Source organism: Peromyscus eremicus, chromosome 10 (genome assembly GCF_949786415.1).
Source record: "Peromyscus eremicus chromosome 10, PerEre_H2_v1, whole genome shotgun sequence".
NCBI lineage: Eukaryota > Metazoa > Chordata > Mammalia > Rodentia > Cricetidae > Peromyscus > Peromyscus eremicus.
Window position 1 is genome coordinate 67,481,069 of NC_081426.1, and position 9,955 is coordinate 67,491,023.

A 9,955-nucleotide genomic window follows, 5' to 3' on the forward strand; every position below is an offset into this window, starting at 1 on the left:
ATGGAAGGCCATAACCTTCTAGATATATATTCTTCGGTGCCTATTTTTCCCAGGGCCATTTGAACAGTCCATATTTATTCCTGGAGGTCAAGTTTTGTGTCTGTCATGATGATGCAGTGCCTTCTCTTTCATCACCATGGTACTCTGTTGGTAGGCTGTGCACAACTTGGTTTTGTAAAGGTATTGCTGGCTTTATATCCCAGCTCAATCATATGCTTCTGAAAAGACTCTAGCAAGGTCAGATTTTTTTGTTTTGTTTTGTTTTCAGAAGAATTGATAAAACCAAATTCTACCCATCCTGGCTTAATACTTGAAGGAAGATGGAAAATGCTTTAGTATTTCAGCCTCTGAATGTTGATATAGGGGCAAATGATAGGGAAATGGAGAGTCTCGGCCCAGGCTGGCTGAGTTCTGGTCTGGTCCCATTTGCAGGGTGTGTAACTGACAAGAGGTAATTCCTCAGTAGTTAAAGGAGTTGGCACTTGACAGAGGTCTCAAAACAGGCCCAGGCCCCTTCTCATGCCTCTTGGTGGTTTGCAAACCAAACCATCAGGACAGAGCTTGGGTCCCAGCGCCTCCCTGGCTAACTCTGCAGGTGACAGGTTAGTTGAACTAACCAATTGTTTGAGGGAGTTGAAAGCAAGGAAATGTACATGACATGGTGCTGCATGGGAGCTGAAGTTGTAGTCATTGCGAAGTCTCTTTGTTCTCTGAAAATTCTTTCAGTTCTTGAGAATTCTTAATTATTTTTCCACCCTGGGCTCTGAGTCCAGGGTAGTTTATGGGCCCCTTGTCAGAATACCATTTCCAATGAACAGAATACTTAGATTCAAGCAAGAAAAGCAGGTATGGTGGATGGCAGTTACCAGATTTTTAAAAGAGAATTTATGGTAGACAACATACATGCTTCTTTATTGTATGGAGCAACATATCAGAAAAGCTATTGTAATTTCAAAATGATAGTGAGTGAAAGTTTTGTTTTGAGATTCCAGTAAATATTGAGATTGAATATGATGGTGGCTGGTGCCTACAGAGGATGAGACATGAGTCTTTTTTTTTTTTTTTTAACTGCTTTTTATAGTTTTAGAAAATGCTAGACTTCACTTAGAGGTTAATTTTTTTAGATACCCAGCACCCTTGAGACACTCATCAATCCTAAATTAACAGTCCTATTCGGAATTGCAGCATAAAATCTGAGGATAGATAGTAGATGAGTTTTATAGTTTGTATGTGTATCATTCCCTACCCCAACCCCACACTAAAATAACCTTAACCCTCGAAGAGGCTCTCTGCCTAGTGTTCAGTCCTAAATGGATTTAAAGGATTGATTTAGTTTCATGTGGCAGATTAACATCCAGAAATCCCGTCAGACGCTAAGAGGCACAGTCATGGTAAGTTCGGTTTGACCGAGTGGAAGGGTCCTGAGTGTCTCCTGATGTAAGCACCAATTCCGCCAGTTCCCACCTCAGAACAGCTACAGCTCTCCTGTGTTAGCCTGGGTGCCTGTTAGCGAGTCGGACACCATCAGGCATTTTTACCTGCATTGCCTCATTTATCATCCCGTGCAACAACTCCCGGTGTTTGAAGTGTTATTTTTTGTTTTGCAAGGCGATTCTGAGGCTGGCTTATCAGTATTTAGATAACTTCTCCAGCAGGCGAGTGAGGGGTAGTTTGGATTGCAGGCGGCAGACGTCCAAGAGTAAAGAAAGGAAGGGATCGAGGCCGAGGGTTGGCAGAGAAGTTCTGCAACAAAAAGTTCAGCGCTGGATCCTTTTCTCTTTCTCTGTTTTATCATTCCTGTGCCTAGCCCTCCTCATCCTGGTCAAAGATGACAGACAGATAGCTAGCAGTCATGTCTATAAAGCAGAGGCATGAAGGGGTGCCGCCCCAGCTGCATGAACCTAGGTATTTTAAGGGTTGTTTTTTTTTTTCTCATGCCTCTGCATAGAACTTGGATCTTAGCAGCTAAAACTAAGTGGTCTGGCTCTAGCTAGCTGCAGAGGAGGCTGAGAAATGTAGTTCTAATTGGGAGAGGCCATATATTTTGTTGGCAGAGGAAGAGTGAAACTCTTCGTCTCTTCGTTGTTTGAGGCCATTATTGGAGGAAGGTTAGAACCCCGTGAACTTCTATGTTCTTAGTTTATTTACTATACTGACTCAATGCCCCCATTTTCAAAGGGCGTTATTAGAACCCTAAATTATACATGGAGCTTCAAGGTCTTGTTAGGTGGTACTTCCCCCTGCCTTCCAGCCAGGTCTGCACCAGCACAGCTGTCTGTCTGGACATTTGAGCCTCTTCATTAACGGGTTGGATCTCTGTGTTTCCTCCTAGGCCCGATTGCCCGTCAAGTGGATGGCACCGGAAAGCATTTTCAACTGCGTGTACACATTTGAAAGTGATGTCTGGTCCTATGGGATTTTCCTGTGGGAGCTGTTTTCTTTAGGTAAAATGTTCCTTGCTAAAGACTACCTCATTGACCAACAGTTTCTGGAGGTTTCCTCTTTTTCCTACCAACTCAGGATTAACACTGATTTGCCACCTCTCTGTGCCCCAGGAAGCAGCCCCTACCCAGGGATGCCGGTCGATTCCAAGTTTTACAAGATGATCAAGGAAGGCTTTCGGATGCTGAGTCCAGAGCATGCACCTGCAGAAATGTAAGGACCCACGGCCTTTTCTTCAGATAATTTCACAGATGGAAATGTCACTTGGTTCCTTTGGTGGCTACCCCAGCTCAAATGTCATGGCTGTGGTTCTTTTCATATTTTCTTGTCACCAGTAGTACAGAAACTTTTGACAGTATCTCACACGCACAGGGTTTTATTCTGTGTATATGGCACTGCGCACATCCTGGTGCATAGCCCAGATTTGTTATTGAAGTTGTGTGTGTGTGTGTGTGACAGCAGACAGCAGGTTAAGACATTGTGATGGACATCGGACCCCTATTTTGCAGGTATGACGTAATGAAGACGTGCTGGGATGCTGATCCCCTGAAAAGGCCAACGTTCAAGCAGGTCGTGCAGCTCATTGAGAAGCAGATCTCAGAGAGCACCAAGCATGTGAGTGACAGGCCAGGCTGGGAATCCTCTTCCTCCTTGCCCTAGGGTCGTGGTCCCCAGGCTTCCAGGATAAGGACCGATCTCCCCCGTCTCCCTGGCCTTCAGAGGGTGGAAATAAAACAACGGAAGCCCCTTCTTTCTGCTCACACCCTCCCCGACTTCCACTTCCATTCAGATCCAGGGAGATGTGAGATGGGGGAGGGGGGCTTGTGTTCAGATCTATGGAATTAGACGTTATCATAAGGCCAGGCCATGCTTCCTCCCTGTCCTGGAATGTCGATCATGGGACTGTCTGGTCTCCTCCTCACATGGCAGGGCCATTCATCCTGGGTGGGTTGGGGTGAGCTAGAATGGAAGCCTGGGAGAAGACAGCCTTGTTACCACAGTCAAGTGAGCTTTCAACAGCCAGAACCAGCCCATGGCAATGGCTGAGATGCCCACAGCCATGTAGAAGGGTTGTTTGAAGTTAGGACATCCCTCCCGGTGATTTTGAGGAGTGTGGAATGAAACAAATCCATTATTTCCTGTTTGGCTTTTAAGGAAGAATTAGCCATCTTTCCTGGGAGTAGATTTCTGTTGTAGCCGTCCCTGTCCCCCCCCCCCCCCCCCCACACACACACACACCTCGGAGCTATCTGCTGGGAGCTATCTTTTCTAATAGAGCACCACTGACCCTTTGGGGTTAATGCTTGCTCGGTGGGGCATCAAAGCACATTTCAGATGAGACATCATTTTCCACCCAAGTGCTTTGATTCCTGACAAGTGGCCTCTGGAAGAGTCATGGGTGTCACAAGCTGGGCTGCAGTTGGCTCTAGGGATCGGGAAGCCGCCTTCTTCATAGGCTAGCCGGTGCTGGCTCTCAGATGTGTCCCGTGAGGAGAGAGCGCAGCATCGCAGACACTGTGCACTTCCCGTGTGAAATGATTTCCTTGTGTGTGGGGAGGACGGAGGACGTGTAAACCCACTCTGGGTCTTGGTCACGCCGTCCCTCGCCGAGCCCTTGGCTTCAGCGCTCGGCAGCCGCGAGTGCCTCCCTCGGCGTGCTGGACGTATTTGACGGTGGGCTCTTCCTCGACAGATTTACTCCAACTTAGCCAACTGCAACCCCAACCCGGAGAACCCCGTGGTGGCGGACCATTCCGTGAGGGTCAACTCTGTCGGCAGCAGCGCTTCCTCCACCCAGCCTCTGCTCGTGCACGAAGACGCCTGAGCGGCAGTCAGAGCCATTCTGTTGGCTTCCGTGATGGTTGCTTTGTTTTTCCTTTGACTTGTGTCCCACTTCAGGGTAGCCGGTCCCCCGACCCCAACCCCACTGTGATCCTGTCTTTTATGAGCACACTTTAGTGGCTGATCGACCTTGCTTTTCTGCCGTCAGCCGCCACCGCCCCGCTGCGAAGGTCCGAACTGTATGTATATATTTTTCCCAATAGCAAAGTAGCTCCTACTGTAAACAGGACTCCTGCTTTGGAGGAGGGAGGGTGGGGTGAAGGTAGGTGCCCAGAGTTCTTTGCAATGCTCCTCTGAGTCTGTCTGAAAAGTATGGCCAGTAGTTCATCCGCAGAATAGAAGTAGTCCCGTTTGGCCTAGAGAAGCCCCTCCAAGATGATGGGGAAATTGTAGCAAGACTAGAAAGCGAAACCCAGGCCCTTTGTGTGGAAAGTAGACCATTATTAGAACAGAGGACACGTGGAAACATCTGGGCTTAAGAAATCTAGTAGTTCATGCTGAGAAGGAGACCTAGGCTGTGAAAGAAAGTGCCCCGGAAGCGCGAACAAAGATGCTTTGCTGTGGGCTGCCGAACAGGCTTTTGTACAACTGACCTGGTTTTTAAATGGAGTTCGCTGTTAGGGAGTAGAATTGGAGACAAGGCCTCCCTAGCCGGCATTTGTATATACTCATCGATACGTTGTATGTGTTCATACATTGGAGGGGGGGACCCCACAAGCTTTAGTTTCTGTGTACAACCTTGGCATTAGGTCTGCTGTGTGTAAGAATAGATTAAGAGCCATACAAATTTGAAGGAAACAGTTAATGCATTTTTTTTAAGGGAAAAATGTTAACTGCTAAGCACAATCTTTATAAAGCCCCTTAGCCAATGTACTTGCTCTGTAGATTGCCGAGAACAAGCCTCCCAGCTTGAGAGTTGCATTGCAGCCCAGGGAACTCATGCGGTTTGGAAAAGGGTGCCATTGTACCCTGTGATTCCCACAGGAGTGAGAAAACAGTGCGGTCCTGGTTTGGATTCTCACGTAGCAGGAAGTGAAAGTTAGATTCAGCCTTTTTTATAGGCACATCCTGGACATCGGGCCAGTATCTAAGTGTGTGTGTGTGTGTGTGTGTGTGTGTGTGTGTGTGTGTGTGTGTATGCGTGTGGGTCAGATATTTTGGGGACCTTGTTGCCCTGAATCTTTGAGATCCTCCAGTACCCAAGGAATAACAGCTTTCTCCACCACTGTTTCCCTGCACATCGTTCCCTGTCCAGAAGAGTTTACCCAAAGCCACCACAGAAGCTTAGCAGAGTGGAGTGCTTAAGGACCTATTTATTTGTAATCCACCTGCACTTAGGACACTCTTATCTATATTCAGCATACTGTACCCATTCCTTACACCTTACATAGTGCAGCCATTCCAGGAAAACGTAGACTGGAAGCCTGGATCTTACCTTGAGGTTCTCATCCCCCTACCCTTCATCACTGTCCAATATAAGTGACAAGTGTGTACATGGCAAGATGTCCGTGTTGTCTTGCAGGATTCAGGTATGTCGCCTTCACGGTTTCCCCCAGTTCTTTCCTCCTTAGAGTACATTGAGAGACGTGCGTCCGTTACCCTGGAAGTGACCATTGGCACTGGAGTTCTACACTCTAGCACCTTTCCAAAGTGAACTGGTCTGGAGGTTGGGTCGTCCGTCACGTACGAGGTTGTCACTGTTTGCCCTACAATGTCTGCAACATTCCTTTGCATTCCTATTGACTTCGATTATAGTAAGGAAAGTAGCTGTTCATTATGGATGTCTAGGTACTTCAGGGGCACACCATTTTGAGAATTTGTCTCGGATATTCTTGAAAGTTTATATTTTTATAATTTTTTTTTTACATCAGATGTCAGATGTTTCTTTCGGTTGCTTAATGTTTGGAATTATTTTGTGGCTTTTTTTTTGTAAATATTGAAATGTAGCAATAATGTCTTTTGAATATTCCTAAGCCCCATGAGTCCCTGAAAATATTTTTTATATATACAGTAACTTTATGTGTAAATATATAAGCTGTGCAAGTTTAAACATGTTATGGTTCATGTGTTTTTTTTTTCTGATATGTTGTCCAATTGTTGACAGTTCTGAAGAATTCTAATAAAAATGTAAATATATAAATCAAATAAGTTTTTCTGTTTGTTTTTTAAGTACATTCACCGGGTTAGAAAGTTCTGTATACAATTTGCATGAAATACATGTAGGACTCTCACACTAGGATTTATGTACTTGAAAATTCAATAGACATTTATTAGTAATTTTAGTGTGTTCTATTTATTTTTATCCTTACAACCCGGGGTCTCTATTTAAATTGAGAAATGTAGAAAACATTTGGAGAGTTTTCCACATAGCTATGATTAACATTAGGTTGATTCATGGGAAGTGACTATTTGTTGGCAAAATAACTGTAAATAATAGCAGTTTCATGTGGTCCAAGCTAATCCACCCAGCATGTTTTCTCCTAAAACAGATTGACTAAAAATTAGCTTCAGTGGTAATGTACAAGGTTGTATCAGGGATCTGAAGAAAGCAGTTTATGTTCTTGTTGGTGCAGGGTTTGAGGTGAGGTGACCTCGTCATGAGTCAAGGTAGATTCTCTTGCTCTACTATCAGGCTTCTAAGGACAGCGTTCTGGTCTTGCTGGCCTCTGGGACAGAGTTCAGTGCCCTCACTTGGAACACTGTGGCATGTGAGGAGGCTACTCTTCTGTGGCTGGATCATTCTTTGGTACCAGAAGGCACCAACCAGACTATGGGAACCAACTGGGAAGAAGAACTTCCATGTACCATATAGCCTATTAGGAATGGATTATGGAGACTCAGTCGGTAAAGGCAGGGGTTGTACCTGAGTTCTATGACCAGGACTCTTTTTTTAAAAAGGGAAAAGAAAAGCCTTGGTGTGGTGGCACACACTTATAAATCTGATACACACCTATAATCCCAGTGCTGGAGAGGTGGAGAAAGGAAAATGGGGTTACTAACCAGCCAGTCTAGCCCTTTGTAGTCAAGTCCTAACCTGAGGTTGGCCTCTGACCTTCATATCCATGTGCCTGCACACTCAACACACATGAACCTACATGCACACTAGAATGGGTTATATGCCCAAACACCATCTGTCTTGCCTTGCTGTATAGACATGTCATGCACATCTGCTAAAGTGTGTCCCCAAAGCAGAAGGAAAAGGGGGGAAGATGATCTGGAATGAAGACAAACCTTCAAAATCAGGAGCGAATTTGTGGCTAGGAAGGCATCAGTATCAATATACTGAGAAGACAGATCCACATTTCAGTCAGGCAATGGCCACTGTCTTATTGCAAACAGGAATGAACGTTAACTGACCGTAGAGCAAAGAGGCCTTTTCTTTCCAAATGCTTTCACTCTCTTTATCCTTTTTGTATTTGAAATCGTGAGTTGGAAGCAGTTAAGGAGCTCATGTTACCAGTCTGTACTTCTTTTCCCCCACTGGCCCAGGCCCTTGTTGTCCAAGCTCAAATTGAATTCAAGTCTTGGTTTAGCCCTGTCTTCACCATTTATTGCTGTGTGAATTTGAGCCGATTGGCCCTTGAAATGTAGGTTTCATAGTACTACAAGTACCATGATGCACTAACAGGAAACCTTTACTAGCACCTCCTTTGTATGCCTAAATATACATAGGCATTCATCATGGTAAATTGGGCTTAGTAAGTAGAAAGCAGTGCTGTACTCCTGTGATGGTATACATCATAACCGCTTCCAATTTTATTACCTCCCTACTAAATGCAAACAACCTTGTCCTAGTGTAAGGCGACTTTGCAGGTGGAATTTCTATGTTCTCATCAAAATTCCATCATCTTAGCCAGTAATTCAAGACTCCTTCCCCTTCTGGACTTCACTAGCCCATACATATGCCCCACTCTTCTTTCTGCTTCCAATCTCACACTTCATGTCTCCTGTTTCCTAACAAGCCCCCGTCTTTCAAGGCCAGCAAAAATCATCTCAGTTGGAAGTTGCCTCTCAATTCCTACAACATTCCATGCTTCTGGGGGCTCTTACCATCAGCTCTGTCTTGAACTAGAGTTATTCTGGCTCTCATCTCTCCCGTCTCCCTTCATCTAGTCTTAACAGAATACCTGTATGCCCACTGGGGTGTACTTGCCTAGTGTTGAATCATGCAGTCATTTGGAGATTGTTCTAGTATGGTTTTCTATTGCTGTGGTAACATACTATGACGAAAAATGACTTGGGGAAGAAAGAGTTTATTTCAGCTTACAGTTGTCCATTGTGAAGGGAAGACTAGGCAGGAACCTGGAGGAAGGAACTGAATCAGAGACCATGAAGGAATACTGCTTGGTGGCTTGCTCCCCATGGCTTGCTCAGTTTGCTTTCTTATACCCCCCAGGGTCACCTGTCCACAATAGGTTGGGTCCTTTTGTGTCAATCATCGACCAAGAAAATGTCCCACACACTTGCCTACAGACTCATCTGATGGGGACATTTTCTCAGTTGACATTCCCTCTTCTCTGATGCCTCTCACTTGTGTCAAGTTGACCAGAAAAAAAAAAAATCTAGCCAGCACAGAGATTACATTGCCCAAAAGGTTATGAGTTCCTGAAGACTTCTCCCTTGCCAGTCTATGGAACTATAATCTGCATCCAGATCCGAATCTTCACTTCAGTCATGGCAAATGTCCAGTCTTCCTGTGCTGACATCTCTTGCTTTCCCGTATTTGGAAGACATCACTCATCCATCCTAGCCCTTCTCTGGTCCAGCCAAGGTGCCTTGGGAATTCCAGGCTTATCCAGGTGGACTGTACTTTGTCCCGAGGGAGACTGGGCTGCCTCTCCTTGACCCTCACCCCACCCCAAAATGGTCAACAAGTCCCTATGTTCTTCCCCCCTTACAGACCCCAAAGCTGTAAGTACAATGCTCCACAAATGGCTAATTAATAGTTCTCAAATAAATGAACATCCCAACCGTTGGGAATGAAGGGGAGCCATCTGGGAAAAAATGGCCCCAGGAAAACCAAGACAAAACTGGTTAGAGTGGGACCCGGGGAAGTGGCTTCTGGGCAGTGGGCAGGGAGGAAGGAATGTTGAGAACTCCTTTGGGCGCCTTACCAAGACCTGGTCAACTGCTCCACCGGGGGGTGTGGGGGGTGTGGGGGTGTGGGGGTGTGGGGGAGTGGCGCTAAAGGGATGGCAAGGGCAGAAAGGAAAGGAATGTGGCATGGAGGGAAAAGCAGAGAGAAAGGAAAGGGATGTAAATTCTCTTCTACAAAAGTCGGGAGAGGAGGTCGGTAGCCTACCATTCTGGAAGCTGGAAAGTTCAGGACCAGGGTGTGGCAAGAGCGGAGGGTCTGCTCTACTCTGCTGTCTTCTGGAAGATGACTGATGATTCTTAGCTTCTGTATCTTTGTCCCTCTCCCTACAGCCCCCATGTGTGTGTCCCCAAGTCCCCCTTATATAAGGACACACTTTCACTATGTCAGTGCCATCTCAGATCGTCTTCCTCAGTTGTTTGTGTATTGCTTATCTGAAATTCACATTGAACTTGGTGCCCTTTAGTTTGCATGCTAAATCTGATAGCCCTTGTCTGGGTGTTGAATCTCTACATTTTGATTTGGGTACTGCATTTGATTAACCATTGGATATTCAAGATTCAGCACACAGGAGAA

General features: G+C 45.7%; 1 protein-coding gene across 2 annotated transcripts in view; it reads left to right on the top strand.

The window, feature by feature from the left end:
- The window catches only part of Kit (KIT proto-oncogene, receptor tyrosine kinase), a 78,519-nt gene extending 72,154 nt beyond the window's left edge, over positions 1-6,365 (top strand). For both annotated transcript variants that reach the window (XM_059276029.1, XM_059276030.1), the window contains exons 18-21: positions 2,333-2,444; positions 2,556-2,655; positions 2,952-3,057; positions 4,136-6,365. In XM_059276029.1, coding sequence (XP_059132012.1) covers positions 2,333-2,444; positions 2,556-2,655; positions 2,952-3,057; positions 4,136-4,267 — 450 coding nt within the window. In that variant the 3' untranslated portion in view covers positions 4,268-6,365. The remainder of the gene's footprint in view (positions 1-2,332; positions 2,445-2,555; positions 2,656-2,951; positions 3,058-4,135) is intronic.
- Positions 6,366-9,955: the final 3,590 nt, after the last annotated feature.